This window comes from Musa acuminata, chromosome BXJ2-11, assembly GCF_036884655.1.
Source record: "Musa acuminata AAA Group cultivar baxijiao chromosome BXJ2-11, Cavendish_Baxijiao_AAA, whole genome shotgun sequence".
In the NCBI taxonomy this organism is placed as follows: Eukaryota; Viridiplantae; Streptophyta; class Magnoliopsida; order Zingiberales; family Musaceae; genus Musa; species Musa acuminata.
In genome coordinates, this window is record NC_088348.1 from 24,253,916 (window position 1) to 24,280,907 (window position 26,992).

The following is a 26,992-nucleotide window of genomic DNA, read 5'->3' on the forward strand; positions in this document are numbered from 1 at the left end:
ATAGTTTGCCACATCGTCTTTGTTAGTTTGTTCTTCATCTTCGGATGAACTTGATTCGTCCCGAGCCACCTTAAGTGTTTTCTTCTTTTTTTATAGCTTCTTCTTTTTAGGTTCATTTTTGTTCTTTGATTCTTATTTTAAAAAATTTTAAGTTTTATAGTCAAAAGTTCAAAGTTATCATCACTTGAGCTTTCACTCGAGTGGTCTTCATTTGTTCTAAGTGTCAAATCCTTCCTGTTCTTCGGAAGGTTGTTCTCTAGTTCTTCATAAGAGTCGCAAGTCATCTCATAGGTCAATAACAACCCGATAAGTTCTTCGAGTAGGAAATTATTCAAATCCTTTGCCTCTTGAATGACCGTTATTTTAGGGTCCCAACTTTTTGAAAGGGATCTCAATATTTTAATAATGAGCTCAAAATTTTAAAAACATTTGCTAAGTGCTTTTAGACTATTGACGATATCCGTAAAACGGGTGTACATGTCTTCAATAGTCTCACTTGGTTTCATTCGAAACAACTCAAAATCATGCATCAAAATATTAACTTTAGAATCTTTAACCCTACTTGTGTCTTCGTGTGTGATTTCAAGTATACGCCAAATGTCAAAAATCGTTTTGGTAATAAAAACTTGATTAAACTCATTTTTGCTCAAAGCACAAAATAGAGCATTCATAGCTCTAGCATTTAAAGAAAAAGTTTTTTTCTCCAAATCATTCCGTTCATTCATTGGAATAGAAAACTTTTGAAAATCATTTTCCACAATACTCCATAAATTTTAATCCAAAGAAAGCAAGAAAACTCTCATTTGAGTTTTCCAATATGTGTAGTATGTCTCATTAAACATGGGAGGACAAACAATAGAAAAGCCCTCTTAAAAGTCAAAAAGAGCCATTTTTCTTCGGTGTTAAACCAAATGAGAAAAACTATGGCTCTGATACCAACTGTTAGGAACGAGACGGCACTAAGAGGGGGGGGGGGGTGTGAATTAGTACGACGGTAAAAACGTTGATTTCAGAAAATATTCGTTCATTGAAAACTGATTAGAAAGATGTTAACTTAAAAACACTTTCGTAAGCGTGTAATGAGGAAGTAGAGCAGTGAACAAGTTAAATGATTTGCAGCAAAGGTAAATAGCAAGAATAGAAATACAAACCAAGTTTTATAGTGGTTCGGTCGTCGTGACCTACATCCACTTTTGATTCCTCTTCTGTCGAGGCCAACGGCATTTACTAGCGATTTTTCTTCAATGAGCGAATATCAATTACCCTTTTACACCCCTCTTCTCCTTATCACAGGTTTAGAAGACAACCTTTTACAAGCACTCACTTCTCTCTAAATAGAATTCTAAACTTAGAATTAGAGGAGGGGATCTCTCAAGTGATTACTACAGCGTTTTCCCACTTTTAAACTCTTTGTGCTTATAAATGTTAACCAGGGATACGAGAGATATGTATAGGCCTCAAGTGGATTCAAACTTGGAGCCTAAAAATATCTCATCCCGGGTCCTCTGAGTACTAGTAGTACTATCGCCTGTAGCACCAACACTAACACTAACATTGGACGGTACCACCACTTAACACCCTGCTACTAGGCAGTACCACCGCCTAATTTGGCGGTACCACTATTTGATAGTCTCTCAGATATTGTGCTTGGGTGGTACCACCGCCTAACATAGTCTTGGAGATTATGCCATGATGGTTTCACCTATTGAGTCACTATTTGGGCTTTTCACTTGGCCCAACACAGCCCAAACTTGGGCTCAATTGGTCCCTAATTGAGTTGACCCAATTCCAACCTAATTATATGCTAACTACAAATTTTAAGGCATACACTAAGCTAAATAAGTCTGTAAGTCTAGGTTTCTTCTGACGATCTTCCGGTGAACTTCCGACGATCTCTCGGCAATATTCCAACAGACTCTCGACAAGCTCCTGGACTTTACGACGATCTTCTTGATGAGTTCTGATGAGCTTTTTTAAGCAAGCTCCTAGACTTCTCGGTCAATTCCGATAGAACTTCTGATGAACTGTCATAAACGGTCATCGCGCACTCACAACAACTTCATTCAACGAACCATTCGTCGCTTTTGTATGCTTGAACAAAGATATAACAGCCTGTTTTGCCTTGGTTTTTTTTGTTTTTGCTTGTAAAAATGCATGTTCGAATAGGTTATGATGCACAGTGTGACCGCTCACCACGTAAGGCCAAAAAGCCCCAAAATGGCTCTGTTTTCGTATGCCGCGGACTATTTTCTGTAGCCCGCTGCAACGCACAAAATGTTAGCCATCTCAGCACTCTAGAACCCCCCGGGTGGCATAGGGCTGGATGGGGCTTTAGTATATTATCGGCTTTGAAAAATCTTCACAAGTTCGCACGTTGACTTGACGGGAACTTGCCTTCGCACCCGGCACCCGGTGAGCAGTTGTTTGTGGACTTGCAACTGTTCGTTCTACCTTCTAAAGTCCTTGTTTTCCTATGTTCTCTCTTTTCTCTTGTGCATATAAGGTACTAGCTGAATTGCTTATAAAGCTTCCATCTTTGAGAGATATCGGGACTTGTCCGTCACTCGTTTTCAATCTAATCAACTTTCTATTTTATAGGTCCTTCGGGAAATATACGAGGTTGCAACTAGGCTGAACCTTTGCGGACGCATATGTCATAAGGATGCCTTAAGACTTAGGCAATCTCATCTAAGTCAACAAAGTTGGTGCAACTGTTCGTTCTACCTTCTAAAGTCCTTGTTTTCCTATGTTCTCTCTTTTCTCTTGTGCATATAAGGTACTAGCTGAATTGCTTATAAAGCTTCCATCTTTGAGAGATATCGGGACTTGTCCGTCACTCGTTTTCAATCTAATCAACTTTCTATTTTATAGGTCCTTCGGGAAATGTACGAGGTTGCAACTAGGCTGAACCTTTGCGGACGCATATGTCATAAGGATGCCTTAAGACTTAGGCAATCTCATCTAAGTCAACAAAGTTGGTGCAAGGATGCCTCAAGACTTAGGCAATCCCATCTAAGTCAGAAAAGTTGGCGCAAGGGTGCATCGCGACTTAGGCAACTCAAGCTAAGTTTGCATCTTGGCCGCAAGGGTGCCTCACGACTTAGGCAATTTCAGCTAAGTCCATGACATTATGGTATCAAAGCGGGCAAGCAATTCGAGCAAGCAGCGAAGGAACTTCGCAATCTTGCCATGGCCAAGCATCGTGGCGAATTGAGCAAGGCGGGGCAAGCCGGACCTTTGCCCCAAGCAACCGTCGGTGGGTTGCAAGTACAAACTCGCTCTTATATAATTGGAGCTGCTTTGGAGGATCGTGATAGCGAAAATGATGAGCGAGAAATTGGTTACTCTCCACGAGTGGAGAAGGCACAATTTGGAGTGCCAACCAGGAAGAAGAGCTATAAGGAGAGACTCATAGTGGCGAAAACCCACTTAGATATTCTTGAAGCGAGCTTGGAGGAACTCTACCAAGGCCAACGAAGGCTTCTTGGGGTAGAGAGCTCGCAAGAAGAAGCTGAATCCCGAATCGACAAGGTTGAAGCCCTAGTCGATCGACTGACGGATGATACTAAAGACTCCGTGCAATATTTGCACGAAGTCATGGCAGAACTCACTTCTAAAGTGACAGCACTCACAAGGGCACTAAATGCAGGAGGGAGCAACTGTCATGACCCGAGTCTGATGAGCAAACTGGCCAATAACTCCATTTTGGTCCTTCAACCATGGACCAAAATACTTAAGCCGGAGTTAACGTAGTACACTCATCAGGCCCATATAAGCTAATCATACACATTGCCCACTTTCGATGTGGGACTAATGGGATGTTACAGCAACACCCACGTTGCACCGCCACAAAACCTAAGGGCACCTGAGCCTCATTGCTATGGAGGTGCTAAGGATGCAAAAGAGCTCGAGAATTTCTTATTTGACATGGAAAAGTACTTTCAAGCTACAAGGCCTGATTCTGAAGATACCAAAGTTTCAATAGTAGCCATGTATCTGAACGGGGATGCAAAACTTGTTAGGATCGGAGCGGCACTAAGAGGGGGGGGGTGAATTAGTGCAGCGGTGAAGTGCGATAAACTTTTCACGATTTAAATACTTTTCGGAAACTTCGTACGATAAAAGCAACGTTTTCGTTTAAAACCGTTACGATTTCGTTTTAACTTGAAGAGATAAGTGAGACGGAGACAAAGCAGTATAGCGTTAAAGTGAAAATGGTTTGCAGTAATATAAATGACAATAAGTAAATGCAAACCAGATATTACGCTGATTTTATAGTGGTTCGGTCAAATGACCTACATCCACTTGCGAGGCCCCTCTTCGTTGAGGCTCCCACCTTCCACTAGCAAGTCTCTTGAAATGGAAGGGTAAATACCCCTCTTACAACTCTTTACAAGCAGTTCACACTCTTACAGATTTTCGAGAAGGAATGAGGTGAACACTAGCAAATTGAAAATAAGATTAGCTAGGACTTTTCTAATGCCTTTCTCTCAAACACTTGCTGCTCAAAAAGTTGTTCTCTCAGCTGAGATTAGAGGGGTATTTATAGGCCTCAAGAGGATTCAAATTTGGGCTTCAAAATTTGAATTCTCTTTGGGTTCCCGCTGCTGGAGGTGCCACCGCCCAGCCAAGCGGTGCCACCGCCCAGCGCTCGGGTGCTGCGCGGTGCCACCGCCCAGCCAGGAGGTGTCACCGCCCAGCTCTCGGGTGCTGGGCGGTGCCACCGCCTAGGCTAAATCAGCTCACTGGTTGGGCTCCAAACTTGGCCCAAACCAGTCCGAACTCGGGTCCAATTGGCCCCTACTTGGGTTATAGGATTAACACCTAATTCTAACCCTAATTAACATGCTAACTATGAATTTAAAGACATTTTCTAAGCTATTACAAAGTCCGTAAGTCAAGACTTCTTCCGGCGAGCTTCTGGCGAACTTTCGGCGGTCTTCCGATAAACTCTCGGAAACCATTCTGCGGACTCCCGGCAAGCTCCTAGACTTCACGATTTGATCTTGGCGAGTTCCGATGAGCTTCTTCGGCAAGCTCTGATCTTTCTCGGCGAGCTCCGCGAACTTCCAACGAACCTTCCGGCGAGCTTCCGAAAAACCCTTCGGCAAGCTCCCTACTCATTCTCGGTTAGTTCTGGCAGCATTCCCGACGAACCTTCGGACTTCCGTCGAACTCTCGAACTCCCAACAAATCCTTCGCGCTTGACTCCGGCACTTTGTTTTGCTTGATGTCTTTGTCGTTATCGTAGTTAATCCTGCACACACAAGCAAACACTCTACTCCGATCTAGACAATTATTATAACGCAAATTGACATTCTGTTGCCCGGCACGTCATTGGTTGGCGCTTCATCCGATTCTTCGGTGCATCGTCCTCTCTTGCGGCTTGTTGCCCAATCGGCGGTTGACCTCCGCAACCCCGATATCCTTGGCGCAATTTCGCTCTCCTTGGCCCGATGCCCGACGCCCGAAGCCTTCTGCCATCCAATATCCTGACGTGATCTCCTCCGACGCAACGTCAATTCCTCCTGCGTTAATTGTCTAATCCTGATCGAGTAGACCTGTATCACTCAAAATGTAGTCAAACATTTAAACACAATCAATTAGTTTCATCATCAAAATCCGAGATTCAACAAAACTTTGGTGGCGAAGTCGTTGGGAGGAGATCCAACAAGGTCAGTGTCAGGTGGACATATGGGAGGACTTAAAGCAGGAGTTGAGAACTCAGTTTCTACCTGAGAACACAGAGTTCATCGTAAGGAGGAAACTAAGATAACTCCGCCAAAGTACTTCCATTCAAGATTACGTGAAGTAATTTTCTGCACTAATGCTGGACATATAGGACATGTCCGAGAAAGATAAACTATTCAGCTTCCTCGATGGTTTGAAGCCATGGGCTCAACAAGAACTGAATCGAAGGAATGTCACCAATGTGATCGGGGCAATTGCTACTATGGAAAGGCTCACCGACTTTGTTTCCTCCGAGGACCCAGGAAAAAAGAAATAATCTTCAGGAAATCACCCTCCAAAATATTCTTAAGAAAAGGAACCAAGGGGCGAACAAAAGAAGAAGAGTTCCTACAAAGGGCCAAGCTCAAAAGGCAAGGCCCCGAAGACTAGCATATGCTTCTTGTGCAGAGGGTCGCACATGGTGAGGGAGTGCCCACATAAACAAGCACTCAATGCTTTAATGGCTTCCATCTATCCCCCCCCAAATCAGACAAGGGCAAAGCTGTCGCCCTTAGTTCAAGCAGTTCAGAATCTAGCAACGATAATAAGGAGTCACAGGATCCCCGAATGGGAGCAATGTATTTGCTAAATGCATTGTGGGGTCAAGTGGGGGAGAACATAAAGGCAAAGCCATTGAAAGCAAGGAGTAGTGAGCTGATGTACGTGGACATTAAGCTCAATGGCTAAACAACCCGTGCAATGGTGGACACGGGAGCTACCCACAACTTTATTACCGATCAAAAAGCAGAGCGACTTGGGCTGATCTTGGAGAAGAACCCAAGTCGAATGAAGGCGGTGAACTCGGAGGCCAAGCGAATCTCCGGGTTGGCAAAGGGAGTTCCCATCAAGATCGGAACATGGAGCAAGAGCACAAAATAATGGTGGTGCCACTAGACGACTTCCAAGTGATTCTTGGAATGGAATTCATGCATACGACGAAGTTAATGCCAATGTTATTCCTAAACTTCCTATGTATGATGGGAGGTGACGACCCCTGTGTAGTTCCCGTCTCTTAGAGAGCAACTAGGGAACCCTAACAGATATCAGCATTACAACTAAAGAAAGGGGTACAAAAAGATAAATTAATATTCGTGACTGCTATAAAGCTAGAGCCACTCGATAAGAAAGCCATTCATGAACTTGTTGTGGTGGCAAACGTCCTGAAGGAGCTCACAGATGTTATGACACCCGAGTTGTCGAAGACTCTACTGCCACGTAGAGACGTGGATCATCACATCGAGCTGGAGCCATGAGTGAAGCCTCTAACGAGACCACCCTACCGCATGCCTCCTCCAGAGTTGGAGCTCAGAAAGTAGTTAGATGAACTGCTAAGCGGTGGTCTCATCCACAATTCTAAAGCACTATTCGGAGCTCCAATTCTCTTCCAAAAAAAACAAGATGGGAGCCTCCGGCTATGTGTCGATTACTGAGTCCTCAATAAAGTGACGGTGAAGAACAAGTATCCCATCCCACTCATCGCAGACTTATTCGATCAATTGGGTAAAGCCAAGTATTTCTCTAAACTCAACCTCCGGTCGAGGTACTAGCAGGTACACATTGCTGAAGACGATAAAACGAAGACTACCTGTGTGACCAGGTATTGAGTGTTTGAGTTCTTAGTGATAACTTTCGGCTTAACCGATGCTACTTTGCTCAAACGGATATCCTATTCTTGGGGTATCGAATCAGTGATAGCTCCATTCGAATGGACAAATCGAAGATGCAAGCTGTTACAGAATGACGAACTCCAAATAAGGTACCAAAGTTGAGATCCTTCCTTGGTTTCGTCAACTACTATCGATGCTTCATAGTAGGGTATTCGAAGCGTGCAACTCTACAAACAGACTTGCTGAAGAAGGAGCAGCCTCATAGGTGGTCTGATAAATGTGAAGCTGCATTCCAAAATCTGAAGGTTGCTATGTTGGAAGAACCGGTGCTCAAATTATCGGACTATGGGGAGCCCTTCGAAGTCCATACAAATGCTTCAGACTTCGCTATTGGGGGAGTACTCATGCAGGAGGGTCATCTGGTGGCCTACGAGAGCCGCATGCTCAACGAGACTAAGCGGCGGTATCCGGTGCATGAGAAGAAGATGACAGTGGTGGTCCACTGTCTACGAGTTTGGCGACACTACCTTCTTGGATCGCGATTTGTGTTGAGGACAGACAACATCGCTTTGAGCTATTTCCAAACTCAAAAGAAACTCTCCCCAAAGCAAGCACGATGGTAGGACTTCCTCGCAGAGTTTGATATGGCAATAGAGTATAAGCCCGGAAAGGCAAATGTCGTGGTCGATACATTGAGTCGGAAAGTAGAGCGTGTGAATGTCGTACAATTGGAGGGCAGAGGCCAAGCAAGTCAGTTGCACTCCAACTTCCTTTCCAAGATCAGGGATGGATTGTACAGTGATCCCCAGGCAGTAACCCTGATGCAGCCCAAGAGGGACTCATTTATACAAAAAGGAATAGGGTTAATATTCCTCAAGTGGACAATTTGAGGCGTGAACTCTTAAGAGAGTGTCACGATTCCCTTTGGGCTAGACACCCTGGCATTCACAGAACCTTGGCTCTTGTGAAGAGGGCCTTCTACTAATCGAAGATGGGGACTAATGTGGAGTAATATGTTCGAACATGCCTCACTTGCCAATAAGACAAGGTGGCGTAGTGGAAGTACGTGGGACTTTTGAAGTCGTTGCCCATACAAGAAAGGCCATGGGAGAGTATTTCTTTGGACTTTATATCAAGCTTACCTGTAGTAGGGGGACTCGGATCGATACTCGTGGTGGTCAATCGATTTTCAAAGTATACAACTTTTATTGCTGCACCCCTACACTGTTCAGCAAAGGAGGCAACCAAGCCGATGATGAAGAATATGGTGAAGTATTGGGGAGTCTCGCATAATATTATTAGTGATCGAGATGCTCGGCTCCTGGGACGACTCTGGATCGAGCTATTCAAATTGTTGAGGTCTAAGTTATACTTCTCCACAAGCCTTCACCCCCAGATAGATGGCCAAACCGAAAGAATAAACTCGCTCCTAGAGCAATATCTTTGGCACTACGTGAGTGCCAACCAACGAGATTGGATGATGCTATTGGACATTGCCCAATTCTCCTACAACTTACAGTGGAGCTCTACGTCCAACAAGAGCCCCTTTAAGATTATTACAGGTCAACAACCGTCGACTCCTCACACATTGGCTATCGAATATACTGGGAGTAGTCCGTCAACATATCACTTTGCAAAAGAATGGCACCGAAATACAGATATTGCGTGGGCTTACTTGGAGAATTCGGCCAAAAAGATGAAGAAGTTGGTCGACTTGGGAAGGTGACCGCAAGAGTTCAAAGTCGACGATTTGGTGTTGGTGAAGCTCCAACTAGCATCACTCCAATTCTTTAGGAATAAAGTACACAAAGGATTGGTGCACAAGTATAAAGGGCCCTTCCCAATTATCAATAGGGTGGGCAATATCTCCTACAGGTTGTAGCTGTTGGCGTGGCTCAAAATTCACAATGTTTTTCATGCCAGCAACTTGAAAGCCTACCACTCATATTCGCAAGATACTTCCCGAAGTGTTCCAACTCAACTACCCCCCACTAGAGCCTCCTACAAGAAGTGGGTTGAAACCATTCTGGTGAATTGTAAGATAAAGCTACCCAATGGAGTTGAGCAGACCGAGTACTCGGTGAAGTGATGAAAGCTTCCCCGAACTAAAGCCAGTTGGGAGCCCGAAAACGCCCTACGACATGAAGAAGCAATCATCAACAACTACCAACAAGCATCGATAAGGGCATTGACAGTTTAAGTGGGGAGAATGTCATGAACGATCATCGTGCACTCACAACAACTTTGTTTAATGAACCATTCGTCGCTATTGCATGCTTGAACAGAGACATGGCAACATGTTTTACCTTGGTTTTATATTTTTTTTCTTGTAAAAATATATGTTTGAATAGGTTACGGCGCACAGTGCGACGCTCACCGCACCGGGCCAAAAAGCGCCAAAATGGCTCCGTTTTTGCATGCCGCGGGCTGTTTTCTATAGCTCGCTACAGCGCACGAAATGTCAGCCATCTTAGCACCTTAGAACCCTCCAGGTAGCACAGGGCTAGATGGGGCTTCCGTATATTGTCGAGCGTTGAAAAATCTTCACAAGTTCACACATTGACTTGACGGGAACTTGCCTTCGCGCTCGACACCCGGTGAATAGTTATTTGTGGACTTGCAACTGTTTGTTCTACCTTATAAAGTCTTTGTCTTCCTCCTTTCTCTCTTTTCTCCTATACACACAAGGTGCTTGCTCAATTGCTTGTAAAGCTTCCCTCTTTGCAAGACGTCAGGACTTATCTGTCGCTCATTTTCAATCTAATCAACTTTTGATTTTATAGGTCCTTCGGGACCTGTACGAAATTACAACTAGGTTGAACCTTTGTGGATGCATATGTCACAAAGATGCCTCAAGACTTAGGCAATCCTAGCTAAGTTCGAGAAGTTGGTGCAAGGGTGCATTTCAACTTAGGCAACTTAAGCTAAGTTCGCGTCTTGGCCGCAAGAGTGCCTCACGACTTAGGCAATTCCAGCTAAGTCCATGACAGAAGGTTCGGACTTAGCTCGAACTCTCGAACTCCCAACGAAATCTCGTTCTTGACTCTAGGACTTCATTTTGCTTTATGCCTTGATCGCTATCATAGTTAATCCTGCACACTTGAAACCCACTTCGATCTAGACAATTATTACAAAGCTTGAATCAAGTGTCGTCCGGCATGTCATTGGTTTATCGACACTTCATCTGATTCTTCGACGCATCATCCTCTCTTGTGGCCTATTGCCTAATTGGTCAGTTGACCTCCGCAACTCCGATTTCCTTAGCGTAAGTTTTGCTCTTCTTAGCCCGATGCTCGAACCCATGGTCCGAAGCCTTCTGCCGATATGTCGACTGATCTTTTGGCTCGATGTCCAATCTTCTGACATGTTTTTTTCTGGCCCAACATGATTCTTCCTGTTTTAATTATCTCTCTCTGATCAAAGCTTCCTGCGTTACTCAAAATGCAGATCAAATCATAAACACTATCAATTTGTTTCATCATCAAAATCTGAGATTCAATACTTTGTCGAGTCTTTCTTAGCAACATTTGCTTTACTTGGTCTACCCTTGCTCTTGTCCTTCTTAAGGGACTTTTCTGCTTTCCTTTTCTTTTTGGTCTCACCAGTATAGATAACTGGCTTCTCTTTCTTGATAGTGCTCTCTGCCTCTCTCAATATATTAAGAAGCTTAAGGAGAGTCACCTCAAGCTTGTTCAAATTAAAATTCATTATGAACTGCGAAAAGGAATCTAGTAGGGACTGAAGCACAAGATCCACACATAGGTTATCCTCTATGACCATTCATAGACCTATGAGTTTCTCTATCCACTCAATCATCTTTAGGACATAGTTTTGAACCGGTGTCCCCTCAGTCATCCTAGCGCGGAAGAGGCTCTTAGATATCTTATATCACTAAGTCCTTCCCTGTTCCTTAAATAGTTTGTGGACATGTAGGAGAATGGATCTGGTATCCATCTTTTCATGTTGTCTTTGTAACACTTAGCAAGAGTGAAGTCATCTATATACTTCATATAGTGAGCGATCTCATTCTCGCTTGCCCCTTTCACGGGCATAAGCATCACTGTATTAAGGATGTACGCAATTTTCTTCGCCATGAGAACAATTCTCAAGTTACGAAGCCAATCCATATAATTCGGACTAGTGAGGCGGTTGACATCAAGTATATCACATAAGAGATTTGAAAGCGATATATTTATGAAAATAATGATACAATAGAAATAAAGAACATGCAGATTTTATAAAAAAATAAACAATTAAGATATGAACTTCTATTTTAATATACTCCCACTATTTTACTAGTGAGTCATGCGACACCCTTAGCACATGAAACGGAAGTCTCCGATAGACTTCTAGTGAGGATCGGGATCTAATCAATGTCTTAGTGTAACCTCGAGGGACTTGACCAATCACACTAAGCTCAAAATGTAGACAACTCTTGTCGATCACAACTCCTTATGATTCTCGTCATGTTCTGCCTCCGAATCATCATGATCTCGAGAGATTCGACTAACCATAATATTCGATTAGGTCAATACCATCTTTATAAGATGAGTCTGATTCAATGATATGCCCTCGAGGGACTCGACCAAGCATACCATGTCCTCAGGTCACCGGTGATATCTCTATGTCATAGCCAAGATAGCGAATCGCGATATAGGTGAGCCTCGAGAGACTCGACTAACTCAACCTACATCAAGAATCAGTCTCTACCTATAACGATGGAAGGTCACGTGGGTCAATCTAATTGCATCATGTTTACCGACTTAATATTATTCAGAGAGGAGATTTTGATTTGGCCTCCTAATGTAATATGTCACACACATACATATTTAATATATATCTACATCGCATGCAAATATATATATATATATATGTATATATATATATGTATGTATATATATATATATATATGTATGTATATATATATATATATATGTATATATATATATATGTATGTATATATATATATATATATGTATGTATATGTATATATATATATATATATAATAGGTGTATAAGCAATCACACATCACATGAGCAATCACACTAAATGATCATGGACCACAGCCTAATGTGATCAGGCCCGAGCTAGTAAGCCTAGTCACTCACATCAAGATCTATATATGTAGTGGTGCATCTCCATGCCCTATGATCGTCCATCTCGTCCTCGTCGGTTCCATCAACAACTTGACGTATCTCCATGCATCGCGATCGTCCGTCTCAACATCGTGAGTCCTGCTATCACTTCCATGCTCCCGCTGTGCCTCTTCGTGTGATTACAACTTAATCATAGGCACATAGGCCCGACAATAAACGAGAAATGAAATGGAGGCTCGTAGGCCCCAATAATAATAATCATAGGTACACACATCATACGATCCATGATCATCCGTCCACATATCATACATCACATGTAAATATTATTATATAGGACTACTAGATAATAATAATAATAATAATAATCAATTAAACTTTTTAATTAATTAATATTTTATACAATCAGGGACATGTAAGGAATTTTTTTGAATTCTGAGAGGTATTTTCATAATTTAGACAAAGGATAGAACTTAGAATTTCTGAAATTCTGAGAGGCAAAACTATATTTTGCTTAGAAAACCCTAACCCTCTTCTCTTCTCCCCTATTGTGTTGTCGTCGCCGCCACCCTACCGTCGCCGACCACTTCAAGGGGCGGGGGACGTCGTCCTTGCCCGCGAGCGTTATGCTTGCGAGCACTGCCACCCCCATGTTTGCAGCGCCTGCAGGCGCAGCTGCCACACGGCGCTTCGAGTGCTGCCCACCCTTACAGGCAGGCCACCCGTGAGGTTGCCCGCCCTTGCAGGCAAGTCGCCTGTGCGGTTACCTGCCTACGGGTTGTAGGCTGTTGGCCGCAAGTGGCCGGTTGCTGCCCGCTAGCCACCTATACGCAAGTGGCTAGGCCTCAACCAAAGGCTGCAAGCAGCCATTGGCCAACCTGCAAGGGCAGCAACAGTTGCTACCCTCTCTCACCTTTTGCGTCAACAATTTTGACGACAAAAGTCTTCCTAAAACACAATACACGTAGTTCAAAACTAATTTATCGCACAAACAACTTGGCTCTGATACCACTGTAGGGAAATCTAGGCAGCGACATCACATGCACAGCGGAAGAACATAAAAAATAAAATCCTTAATTTCCCAAAAGATGTGTTCGTCGTCGTATGAAGATTGGTATGCAAAAACCACGAAACTTAAAATTACATATATAAAAGATTGTATTACCTAAGGAGATCATATATCTCTTAATCCCAACAGATCTCTAAGAGAGGGTGAAGGAGGTCAAGCGTCCTCATCTCTAGCGGTGATCCACACAGTAAGGTTACGATGATGCTCCTCAAAATACCAAGCTTGCTATCTGAGAAGGAGAGGGGAGGAGAATAGGAGAGGCAACCCAAAAACGCTCTAACCTATAAACCATTGATTCCTTCCTATTTATAGAAGTCCATTGTCAACTTGACCCTAATGGATCCTACCCAATTGGGTATTAGATCTTCATTTAACTATCCAAGCCTCTTAGATTAGTGGATCTCTATCCAATAATCTCCCATTGGCTCTTATTGAATCTCATCCATAGGATCTAATAATTCAATGGCTTATTAGATATTCAATAAGATAGGAGCTCCGACGGATATCTCATATCTGAACCTTTACTCATCACAACGCCTACCATATGTGTGTGACCCTCTAGTTCCAATATCAAGCTGATCGTGAGTCATACCTATCAGAACTCCTTCTAGCTCAATAAATTATCTCCATAATAATTCACTCGACTCATCGACTGCGAACGTACTATGCCACTACGTCGTAATCCCCAGATAATACAGGGGAATCCAATCCATTGGACCTATCTGTTCTTAGTTACTCTGTACCTATAGTCCCTCAGCTATCTAATATCTCAAATACCGTATACTAGATATGGTATTGTTAGACTCATACAGTTTCTATTTAAATCTCCCTCAAATCGGATTCTCCCGAAGAACGCTTTCTCTCTCAATCCGAATAACCTTGCCTAGGGATTTGCCTAAGCAAGAACATTGCCTAAGCAAGAACACATAAGATATTCCTCTCATGACACCGAGAGCGGATGATCCTCTATCGACACTCAATAACCCTCGTAAGGTTAGTCGTCACTCTTGATAACTGATTATACTATATCTAGAACTTCCAAATATATAAGTCTAGTATTAAAGAGTGGTGTACTCATATAGGACATTCTTGGTGTCTCAAGTCTAAGGACCAGATATATCACTGGAACTACGGAATCACTGTCTGACAATGAGGTATTATCAACCATCTAGCATTCCGTAAGCGAATCAATCAGTGAACTCATTCTCCAATGAATTGTATCCCTAATGTCCCCACATGAGCAACTATGATACCAACTACATTTATCATATGGACGGATATATAGCATACTAATCTATCCGATTATCTCGATGTCCTTCTCGAGTAACTTATGACCGGAATTATTTAGGATATGTGTTTAAAGACGAATCGGTCTCATTATCGTGATCTCATTGATTCTCATTGCACAAATCTATGACCATCACAATATATTAAAACAACAAACAATATAAAATAATAAAATATCAAATAATAATAATAATAAGTAAAAAGATTACGTATCAAGTCACACATGTCATCGGAACACTAGGTTAGTTCCTACTCAAAACTATGCAATTGATGTTTATCCTCTTTAAATCACATCTTCACACAGGTGCAATGAAGATGCCCATCTAGAGAGTTAGAATAATAGTTCAGGGATTCAAGATGCAATCCATTTCCGATAAATAATTCAATGGATCTTACTGTTCTATCGAGGAGGGTGCCAAAAGAACAATGGTTTCCCTGCAATGGTTTTGTATCCTTTGGTTCATGATGTTAGCCTATAATTCAGCAATTACAATTCAGCTAATCTGATACAGCAGCCAGAATAGCTCCCGTTCATGATGTTAGCCAATCATTCAGCAATTACAATTCTACTAATCTGATATAGCAGCCAGAATAGCTCCCACTGATAAGTTGTCAGACTAATTTCTTTGGCCAACACCTACAAGATAAGGTACATAAAGGTGAAACATGAGTTAATAACCTTGTTTGGCAGTAAATTGTGCAGACAAGATTCACATAAAAAGGTGCCAAACATAAACCTCAACTCACTGGTCATATTTGAGAACCTAAAGGAACAAAGAGGAGAAAATTCTTGGACCTTGCCATTCAACTTATCTTTTATTTGTTGACAAGATGAATAATACCATTATATACAACGGCATGATATCCTCATTCAAGTACAATATTTCCAAATCCAAAAGAGATCATGATATGTGAACTCCATTATTTCACCCTCCTCAATCTTGAACATTATAGGGGGACAAATGACATGTTCTTTCTCTTAAACAAAACAGATCATACAATATAACACAAGCAAAAGAAGATACAAGTGCTACATTGACAAAAGGAATCATACTTCAAACTGAATCAACCCCTTCCACCTGCTGCTGCTGAGCAAGATATCGTTCTCTTCTTTCTTTCTGAAAATAAAAAAGGAAGGGAACTGGAAAAAATGCTCATTCGAAAGAAGAAAATGCATAGAAGCCAAATAGCAAGGAAAAAGAGTATTACCCATTCATCAATAACCAGTCCTTCTCCAACAATCCGAGGACCTGTGTCTTCAGGGAGCTTCTTGCGTGCCTCCAGCGCGGCCTCAGCCTCAGCCAGTTGCCTCTTCAGCTTCTCCATTTGCTTCAAAAAAGTATATTGCAATTTACACCACAAGTCATCTACTAGTCCATGATAAGAACAATTACTGTGTGTGCAATTGGCTTACAGGGCAGGGGTGATCTGGGTCCAGGAAGACAACCCTCAGAATTTGCTCTACTGCAACCTGATCTTTCTGCTCATCAAACTGTTGAACAGGTATATAACAGCAATAGCTTCACATGACATTTTGGCACAGAAACAGAAAAAGCTGATGAACATTTGCAAGTTTGACATTAAGTTAAGAAACTGACTGAAGATGCCTATTACAAAGCATCATTCTCATCGAGCACTTTTGAGAAGCTCTGGTACTCTCATAGCATTTTCAACATACTCAACAGAATTCTGAAACAAAAAGAACTTTTGGATGGACAAATAGTTCTGTGTTCTATACAAGGTTCGCAATACCGTACTGTCACGAACGGTCGTCGCGCACCCGCAACAACTCCGTTCAACGAACCGTTCGTCGCTCACACCTGCATGTACAGCTGCTTGACAGCATGTTTTCTCTTGGTTTTTGGTCATTTTGCTTGTAAATATGTAAATTCGAACAAGCTGCAGCGTTGCAAAGCGACCGCTCACCGAACCGAGCAAAACAGCCCCAAAACAGCTCCGTTTTCGCGTGCCGCGGGAGGTGAGCGGAGAACTGCCTCCGCTCACCAAAATGTCACCCATCTCAGACCCCAGGAACCCCCTGGGTGGCACAGGGCTGGATGGGGCTTCGGTTATATACCGGGCGTTGAGATCTCTTTCGCAAGTTCGCACGTGACCTTTACGGGAACTTGTCTTTGCGCCCGGGACCAGGTGAGCGGCTGTTTGTGGGCTTGCAGCTGTTCGTTCATCCTTGAAAGCCTTGTTTTTCTCCCTCTCCCTCTTTTCTCTTGTGCACACAGGGTGTTCGTCGAATTGCTTGTAAAGCTTCCCTTTTCGCGAGACTTCGGGACTTGTCCGTTGCTCGTTCTTTCGAACTAACTTCTTTCTCTTTTACATGTCCTTCGGGACCTGCGAGAGGTTACAAAGTGGGCTGATCCTTGCGGTGCAAGATCGCAAGGGCGAAGTGCGACTTAGGCAACGCAAGCTAAGTCCGCGTCTTTGCCACAAGGGTAACTCGCGACTTAGGCAACGCAAGCTAAGTTCGCGTCTTTGGCCGCAAGGGTGCCTCACGCCTTAGGCAATTCCAGCTAAGGTCGTGACATTGTGGTATCAGAGCGGGCAAGCTCTTCGATCGAACAGCGAACGAACTTCGCAACTTCGCCATGGCAAAGCATCGTGGCGAATCAAGCAAGACGGGGCAAGCCGGACCCTTGCCCCAAGCAGCCGCAGGTGGGCTGCACGTGCACACTCGCTCTCATGCTGTTGGAGCCGCTCAAGAGGAGCGCGGCAGCGAACAGGATGAGCGAGAAGTTGGCCACTCTCCGCGAGCGGAGGAAGCGCAATCTGGTGCGCTAACTGGGAAAAAGAGTCATAAGGAGAGACTCACGACGGCGGAAACCCGCCTGGATGTTCTTGAAGCGAGCATGGAGGAACTCTACCATGACCAACAAAGACTTGTTGGGGTAGAGAGCTCGCAAGAGGAAGCGGAGTCTAGAATCGACAAGGTCGAGGCCCTAGTCGACCAACTGTCGGATGACACCAAAGACTCCGTGCAACACTTACAGGATGTTGTGGCGGAACTCACTGCAAAGGTGGCTATGCTCACAAGAACACTAAATGCGGGAGGAGGCAACACCCGCGTTGCACCGCCACAAAATTTAAGGGCACCTGAGCCTCATGGATATGGAGGGGCCAGAGTTGCCAAGGAGCTCGAGAACTTTTTGTTCGACATAGAGCAATACTTCCGAGCTACGAGGCCCGATTCTGAAGATACCAAAGTTTCTATAGCAACAATGTATCTGAACGGAGATGCGAAACTTTGGTGGCGAACTCATTGGGAAGAGATCCAACAAGGTCGGTGTCGAGTCGACACATGGGAGGACTCGAAGCGGGAGTTGAGAACTCAGTTCCTACCGGAGAACACAGAGTTCGTCGCAAGAAGGAAGTTGAGACAACTCCGCCAAAGCACCACCATCCGAGACTGTGAAACAGTTTTCTGCACTAATGCTGGACATACAGGACATGTCCGAGAAGGACAAGTTGTTCAGCTTCCTCGATGGTTTGAAACCATGGGCTCAACAGGAGCTAAATCGAAGGAATGTTACCGATGTGGTCGAGGCAATTGCTGCTGCAGAAAGGCTCACCGACTTTGTTTCCTCTGAAGACCCAGCGAGAAGGAAACAATCTTCAGGCAATCGCCCTCCAAAACATTCTCGAGGGAAGGAGCTCGGGGGCGAACAAAAGAAGAAGAGCTCCCACAAAGGGCCGAACCCAAAAGGCAAAGCCTCAAAACCTGGAGGATGCTTCTTGTGCGGAGGACCGCACATGGTAAGGGAGTGCCCACAGAAACAGGCACTCAATGCTTTGACGGCTTCCATCCACCCTCCCCGATCGGACAAGGGCAAAGCTGTTGCTCTTAGTTCGAGCAGTTCAGAATCCAGCAGCGACGATGAGGAGTCGCAAGGACCCCGAATGGGAGCAATGCGTCTGTTGAATGCTATGCGGGGTCAAGTGGGGGAGGACATGAAGACGAAGGCACAAAAAGCAGGAAGTAGCGAGCTGATGTATGTGGACATTAAGCTAAATGGCCAAACGACCCGTGCAATGGTGGATACGGGCGCTACCCACAACTTCACAGCCGATCGCGAAGCATAGCGACTTGGGTTGACCTTGGAGAAGAGCCCAAGCCGAATGAAGGCGGTGAACTCGAAGGCCAGGCGAATCTGCGGGTTAACGAAGGGTGTTCCTATCAAAATCGGGACTTGGAGCGGAAACACCAACATGATGGTCGTGCCACTGGACGACTTCCAAGTTATTCTCGGAATGGAGTTTATGCACGCGGCAAAGTTGGTGCCGATGCCGTTCTTGAACTCCCTATGTATGATGGGAGGCGATGACCCCTGCGTGGTTCCCGTCTCTCGGAGAGGAACTAAGGAGCCCCAACACATTTCGGCATTACAATTGAAGAAAGGGGTGCGAAAAGGCGAGTTGACATTTGTGGCTGCTATGAAGCTAGAGCCACTCAACGAGGAGGCCATTCAAGAACCTGCTGTGGTGGCGAACGTCCTAAAAGAGTTCAAAGATGTTATGCCACCCGAGTTGCCGAAGAATCTTCCACCACGCAGAGGCGTGGATCACAGTATCGAGCTGGAGCCAGGAGTGAAGCCTCCAGCGAGACCACCCTACCGCATGCCCCCTCCAGAGTTGGCAGAACTCAGGAAGCAGTTAGGTGAACTGCTAAGCAGTGGTCTCATCCGCAGCTCTAAAGCACCTTTCGGAGCTCCAGTTCTCTTCCAGAAGAAACAAGATGGGAGCCTCCGATTATGCGTCGACTACCGAGCCCTCAACAAAGTAACAGTGAAGAACAAGTATCCCATCCCGCTCATCGCGGACTTGTTCGGCCAATTGGGCAAGGCTAAGTATTTCTCAAAACTCGACCTTCGGTCGGGGTATTGGCAGGTGCGCATTGCTGAAGGTGACGAAGCGAAGACTACCTGTGTGACCAGGTATGGAGCGTTTGAGTTCTTGGTGATGCCTTTCGGCTTAACCAACGCTCCGGCCACATTCTGTACTCTCATGAACCAGCTATTCAAGGAGTATTTGGATAAGTTCGTGGTCGTCTACCTGGATGATATCGTCGTCTACAGCCAAACGCTCGAGGAGCACGTCAAGCACCTTCGGATGATTTTCAAGGTTCTCAAGGAGAACACTTTGTTCGTGAAAAGGGAGAAATGCTACTTTGCTCAAACTGAGATCTTATTCTTGGGGCATCGAATCGGTGATGGCTCCATTCGAATGGATAAGTCGAAGGTGCCAAAGTTAAGATCCTTCCTTGGTTTCGTCAATTACTATCGACGCTTCATAGTGGGATATTCGAAGCGGGCAACCCCACTGACGGAGTTGCTGAAGAAGGAGCAGCCTTGGAAGTGGTCGGACAAATGTGAGATAGCATTCTAAGATCTGAAGGCTGCTGTTCTGGAAGAACCGGTGCTCAAATTGCCGAATTATGGAGAGCCCTTTGAAGTCCATACAGATGCTTCGGACTTCGCTATTGGGGGAGTACTCATGCAGGAGGGTCATCCGGTAGCCTACGAGAGCCGCAAACTCAACGAGACCGAGTGGCGGTATCCAGTGCATGAGAAGGAGATGACAGCAGTGATCCACTGTCTACGAGTTTGGCGACACTACCTCCTCGGGTCGCGATTTGTGCTGAGGACAGACAACATCGCCCTGAGCTATTTCCAAACTCAGAAGAAGCTCTCCCCAAAGCAGGCTCGATGGCAGGACTTCCTGGCTGAATTTGATATGGCAATGGAGTACAAGCCCGGGAAGGCGAACGTCGTGGCCGATGCACTAAGTCGGAAAGTGGAAAGTGTGAATGTCGTACAACTGAAGGGCAGAGGCCAAGCAAGTCAGTTGCACTCCAACTTTCTTTCCCGAATCAAGGATGGGCTGTATAGTGATCCCCAGGCAGTTATCCTGATGCAGCTCATCAAAGAAGGCAAGGCACGACGATTTTGGGTCAAGGAGGGACTTGTTTACACAAAAGGGAATAGGGTTTATGTTCCCCGAGTAGACAATTTAAGGCGTGAGCTCTTAAAAGAGTGTCACGATTCCCTTTGGGCTGGACACCCAGGCATTCACAGAACATTGGCTCTCGTGGAGAGGGCCTTCTACTAGCCGAAAATGGGGATTGATGTGGAGGAATATGTTCGAACATGCCTTACTTGCCAACAAGACAAGGTGGAGCAACGGAAGCCGGTGGGACTTTTGGACCCGTTGCCCGTACCAGAAAGGCCGTGGGAGAGCATTTCCTTAGACTTCATATCAAGCTTACCACCTGTAGGGGGACTCGGATCGATACTCGTAGTGGTCGATCGGTTTTCAAAGTATGCAACTTTCATTGCTGCTCCCCTACACTGTTCAGCAGAGGAGGCGGCCCAGCTGATGATGAAGAATGTAGTGAAGTATTGGGGAGTCCCGCACAATATCATTAGCGATCGAGACGCTCGGTTCCTGGGACGATTTTGGACCGAGCTGTTCAAATTGTTGGGGTCAAAGTTATACTTCTCTACAAGCCTCCACCCCTAGACGGATGGCCAGACTGAAAGGATAAATTCGCTCTTGGAGCAATATCTTCGGCACTACGTGAGTGCCAATCAACGAGATTGGGTGAAGCTGTTGGACATTGCCCAATTCTCCTACAACTTGCAGCGGAGCTCTGCATCCAACAAGAGCCCCTTCGAGATTATCACAGGACAACAACCGTCGACTCCGCACACCATGGCAATTTGGTATACTGGGAGTAGTCCATCAGCCTATCATTTCGCAAAGGAGTGGCATCGAAATGCCGATATTATGCGGGCTTACTTGGAGAAGGCGGCAAAAAGGATGAAGAAGTGGGCAGACTTGGGAAGGCGACCGCAAGAGTTCAAAGTTGGCGATTTGGTGTTGGTAAAGCTCCAACCAGCATCACTCCAATTCTTTAGGAACAGAGTCCACAAAGGATTGGTGCGCAAGTATGAAGGACCCTTCCCAATTATCAGCAGGGTAGGCAACGTCTCTTACAAGTTGCAGCTGCCAGCGTGGTTCAAAATTCACAACGTCCTTCACGCCAGCAACCTAAAAGCCTACCACTCGGATCCGCAAGATGCTTCCCGAAGTGTTCCAACTCGGCTACCTCCCATCACAGCCTCCTACGAGAAGCGAGTGGAAACCATTCTGGCGGATTGCAAGATAAAGCTACCCAACGGAGCTGAGCAAACAGAGTACTTGGTGAAGTGGCGAAAGCTTCCCCGAACTGAAGCCAGTTGGGAGCCTGAAGAAGAAGTCATCAACAACTACCAACAAGCGTCGACGAGGCCGTCGACAGTTTAAGTGGGGGAGAATGTCACGAACGGTCGTCGCGCACCCGCAATAACTCCGTTCAACGAACCGTTCGTCGCTCACACCTGCATGTATAGCTGCTTGACAGCATGTTTTCTCTTGGTTTTGGGTCATTTTGCTTGTAAATATGTAAGTTCGAACAAGCTGCAGCGTTGCAAAGCGACCGCTCACCGAACCGAGCAAAACAGCCCCAAAACAGCTCCGTTTTCACGTGCCGCGGGAGGTGAGCGGAGAACTGCCTCCGCTCACCAAAATGTCAGCCATCTCAGACCCCAGGAACCCCCTGGGTGGCACAGGGCTGGATGGGGCTTCGGTTATATACCGAGCATTGAGATCTCTTTCGCAAGTTCGTACGTGACCTTTACGGGAACTTGTCTTTGCGCCCGGGACCAGGTGAGTGGCTGTTTGTGGGCTTGCAGCTGTTCGTTCATCCTTGAAAGCCTTGTTTTTCTCCCTCTCCCTCTTTTCTCTTATGCACACAGGGTGTTCGTCGAATTGCTTGTAAAGCTTCCCTTTTCGCGAGACTTCGGGACTTGTCCGTTGCTCGTTCTTTCGAACTAACTTCTTTCTCTTTTACATGTCCTTCGGGACCTGCGAGAGGTTACAAAGTGGGCTGATCCTTGCGGAGCAAGATCGTAAGGGCGAAACGCGACTTAGGCAACGCAAGCTAAGTTCGCGTCTTTGCCACAAGGGTAACTCGCGACTTAGGCAACGCAAGCTAAGTTCGTGTCTTTGGCCGCAAGGGTGCCTCACGCCTTAGGCAATTCCAGCTAAGGTCGTGACAGTACCGTACCGGTATTTCGACCTGGGCTCGGTACCGATACGGTACGGTATACCGAGCGGTACACCTGGGTGTACCGAGTACTGTAGCACTGCTACAGTGCTACAGTGCTCTCGGACCGGTAACAGTCGGTCCGCGTACCGACAACCTATCGGACCGGTACGTACCGCCCGTATCGGGCGGTACGACAGACCCTGGTTCTATACACTTGTGTGATAAAAAATGAAAATATAAAAAATATACTCAAATTGAACACACTATTCACTTATGAAATAGGTAGATGATATTTCTCATGATAAAGTTTGTAATATAAAGTCCATAAGTTTATCACATATCTGTGCACTTAAATAATTGCATTACTTCACATTGTTCACATTTATTTTTCCATGTTACACCAAGGTTTTCTGAAATATGAATTTGTTAGATAACTAGAAGGGGCTTCAAACATAGTGAATCACTAGAAAACTAAAATAGCTAATAAGTTAGTAGAGATATCCTCAATGGTGTGGAAGAGCATAGAATTTCAACATAACCATGGATGCTTTTTTTTTTCTTTATTTCAACATAACCATGCATTTGAAGCAACAGTGGAAAAAAAATTGAATGATAGAATCCTCTGGAAGAGTTGCTCTAGAAAAAGATATTCTGTATTAAACTTTTAATAGACTGGTGAAATGAGACCCAAAATGGATTAAGCCATATCCAGTTAAAACCAGCCAAACTTTCATATTTAGTGATGAGTTTATTTAGATTAAACTAAAATTTCAAGTTTTGGCAAAATGGAACACAAGCTCAGCCATAGAGAAACAGACATATGGAATCAAGCTGAAAGGAAGAGATAAAAATAGACTTACTAGCTCTGGTACATATTCCATAGGACCATTCACCTTCAAGCTAACAATCTTGAACTTAACCTTGCTCTTTTGATCCATTGGCTTTTCATTATTCTCTGGTTGCTCAACAAACTTGAAAACTGCCACCGGGGTGGAAGTTTTTTTTAAAAAGTACATCCTCGATATGAGCTGATTATTGCATCCGTTAGAGAAATCATTTAAGAATAACATAAGGAGGAAAAAAAATTTACCAGTAGCAATGATACTCTCCCCTGGGGAGAGTATACCTCCAGGAGGACGCATGAAACAGCTCTTTGGTGCAGTTGTTTGAAACTAAATCCACTTAGAATAATCAAAATTTGCCCAAGAATATTTTAGAAAAAAGTAAAAGAAACATGGAAAAAAGTAGGCCATTGTAACTTTAGTTGATATTTCAAACAGAAACATCATGCTCGATGAAAAACATAAAAAAAATATTTTAGAAGAATTAATTATTACAAAGAACATATATTAAGCTGAAGACTGTGTATTACTACTAAGAAATAAGTCAGAAAACAGGTAATAGCTAGAATAAGATGAAAGATCACACACACCTTAAATGCCACATGCGACTTGCTGGTGTTCTTAATCCTGACTGCACTTCGCACCTGTTTTCCAGGTTCATCTTCAACAAAGAAACCATATAAACTAGAAGGTTAATCACAGAACACCCCGGCATATATTCTCTGACAGGCAGCTTCTCAAAAAGAATTCTCAAACTAGAAGCAGAAGCTATATTTAATTTCATTAAACCATCACAGTTTTTGTTGGCTAAACAAGAAGACATTAGAATAACATAAGGAAAAAAAACAATACTCAAAAGCATAACACAGACAAGAAAAAAGGAGCAACCTTATTGACTAATATCCAACGGTAGAAAACCATACTACAACCTCTTTACTTGAACACATTAAAGAACCTTTTATCAGGTAATCAGGCATAAAGTTTTAGGGGAAAGAAGCAAACGTCAAAACTCAAACCTAAGCAACTGAATCATTCTGTAACAACAACCAAGGTTAACGAGAGACAGAAAAGGAAGACTAATATTACAGCAATTAATATTATAACAACAGATCATAAGAAAGTATCGAATTAGCAAATGGCTATAACAATCAGAAATTGGTTTCCCAGGAGAGAAAAAGAAAACAACTTTGCTGTAAAACTACAGAATGTAATGGTGTAATATGTCTAAATTGGATTACGATCCATAGAAAGAGACCCAAAGTTAGGGTACTTTGAGTCTCCATAACTCGCATCTGAGATAATGGATCGAAAGAACAAATCTACAAATTTAGAAGTTAATCCACCTTTTATTACCTAAATTTAAACAGTAGCCACCAAAAGAAGTACTTTTACGAGAAAGAAGGGCCCAAATCAGAAGCAAAAGCCACAATTTTTGGCCAATTCAGCCCCCAAAAAGTCTCGAGATCCGCGAACACCAAATAAAAAAGAGAAAAAGATCACTCCTTTCTAAGCTTCAAACGAGATCTAACGAAAAAAGATTGAAAAATCCGACAACAAGAACCCATAAAATAGTTACCAGAGCAAGCACTCACAAGGGAAGTAGAGCTTGGTGGGCGGATCGAGCCGAAGGCGGCGTCTGGTGGGCAGCAGCGACCTGGCAACCGACGACACCGAGGTGGCGCCGGAGCTGCGCCTTCCGGCCTGCGCCGCTGCGGCCCCTCCCTCCACCTGCCCCGTCTGGCCCTGCCCCGACGATCGGTAATGGTGGCTATGCGTCAAAATGAACGTCGACGAAGAGTTGGACGACGATCCTCCATCACCTCCGCCCCCGCCGCCGAAGAAAGGCAGCCGGCAAATCCCCCACCCCTTCCCCTCCGTCCCCGCCTTGACTTCGGCTAACGCCATGGCGAACACCTCCCAGATCGGCTACCAGACTCCTGCTCCTTATCAATCGCCGGCGGGGGACCAGATCGATGCAGTATGAATCGCGCTACCAAGGGCACGTAAAAGAAGCCACTGCGCTGGCCTCCGTAAGCTCAATGGTCTGCTTTGGAGTCCGGGAACCTTCTTGTGAGAGAGAGAGAGAGAGAGAGAGAGTCGGTGGGTGGATGGGTGAGGTGGCACGGCATAGTTATTGGTCAGCCACATCCAATCACCGCTCCTTGACTTACCCCTGTGTTTCAGTATTTTATTCAGTATTATGTGACAATTTATTTTTAAAAATAATTTATTAAAATTAGGTTGCATTGACCTAAATTCAAATTACTAAAAATTGATCTTTTTGTATTGAGAATAATTATTATGAAAATTGAAAAATAATGTAATATTTTATTATATGATATGAATGATCAAAATCCAAACCACAAAAATTAGTCTGACTGAATAGAAATTCTTTAACGGCAAGAAGCTTTTGCATGATAGATTTGTAACGATTTCTTTTCCATAACGATATAATGTACATTATTAATATTATTAGTATTATTAATGCCATGCATGATGATGTCATAAGGTCTGGTAAGAGGACCGGAGAGTGACCGAAGTCGGCGAGGGTTGTGGCCTCATTAATGGCCTGGTGGAGCCGGTTGACTTGTTAAGTCAAAGTGCCGTCATTTGCCCACTCAGGGGAAGTAACCGAATGTTTGTGGGCGGCAGCGTGGGGCGCAACCTCGTGCTGTGGACGGCCCTTGGGGCAGGGGAAGCGCTGCCATGGCCACGCGAGGAGCAACGGCATCAAGATGACTGTGTTCTCCAGGACTCTCAATTGATATGCTTGCGGCACTGCATCGATAAATATGTATGCCGTCTGTGGTCAGGTGGCGTTGGGCTTGAAGTTGTTCGAGGAAATGCGGCGCTTCATTGATAAAAATGTGCGCCATGTGTGATCGAGCGAGAGTTGGGCTTGAAGGTGTTCGAGGAAATGAGGCACCTTAATATTTATGCCGTGTGATCAGGTGGGGTTGGCCTTGAAGGTGTTCGAGGAAATGTGGCACCTCAATGATATTTATGTATGTCGTGTGTGGTCAGGTGGGGTTGGACTTGAAGTCGTTCGAGGAAATGCAGCACTTCATTGATACATGTGTCTGTCGCGTGTGTGGTCAAGCGGAGTTGGGCTTCAAGTTGTTTGAAGAAATGCAGCACTTCATTTGTTGGAGGAAATGCAGCTAAGACTGCCATGACCTAGGAGGATCGAACCATTTGACTCAAATTACTAACCCAAGATAAAGGTAGTTTGTTGGCGAGCGGAAGCAGATATGGTGTCCTGGCA

At 44.5% G+C, this 26,992-nt stretch overlaps 1 protein-coding gene across 3 annotated transcripts; it reads right to left on the bottom strand.

The window, feature by feature from the left end:
- Positions 1 to 15,154: 15,154 nt before the first annotated feature.
- On the bottom strand, positions 15,155 to 25,820 carry LOC135626407 (vesicle-associated protein 4-2-like). Of its 3 annotated transcripts, XM_065131661.1 has the most exons (8): positions 25,320 to 25,818; positions 24,318 to 24,388; positions 23,976 to 24,057; positions 23,746 to 23,864; positions 16,202 to 16,279; positions 15,997 to 16,116; positions 15,842 to 15,905; positions 15,155 to 15,424 (listed from the first exon to the last, which is right to left on the bottom strand). In XM_065131661.1, exons 1-7 carry the CDS (start codon positions 25,630 to 25,632, stop codon positions 15,843 to 15,845), a joined length of 846 nt encoding a protein of 281 aa, XP_064987733.1. In that variant the 5' UTR covers positions 25,633 to 25,818; the 3' UTR covers positions 15,155 to 15,424; position 15,842. The 3 variants fall into 3 exon arrangements, with proteins under 3 accessions (XP_064987733.1, XP_064987731.1, XP_064987734.1); XM_065131659.1 differs by lacking the exon at positions 15,155 to 15,424 and having other exon boundaries at positions 15,696 to 15,905; XM_065131662.1 differs by lacking the exons at positions 15,155 to 15,424; positions 23,976 to 24,057 and having other exon boundaries at positions 15,696 to 15,905; positions 23,746 to 23,913; positions 25,320 to 25,820.
- Between the last annotated feature and the right edge of the window lie 1,172 nt (positions 25,821 to 26,992).

Coding starts and splice junctions, on each gene's coding strand:
- LOC135626407 (XM_065131661.1), bottom strand. CDS start 25,632: ATGGCGTTAGCCGAAGTCAAGGCGGGGACGGAGGGGAAGGGGTGGGGG. Junction 24,389..25,319: donor CACCAAGCTCTACTTCCCTT/GTGAGTGCTTGC, acceptor TCTTTGTTGAAG/ATGAACCTGGAAAACAGGTG. Junction 16,280..23,745: donor TGGAATATGTACCAGAGCTA/GTAAGTCTATTT, acceptor CCTGTTCAACAG/TTTGATGAGCAGAAAGATCA.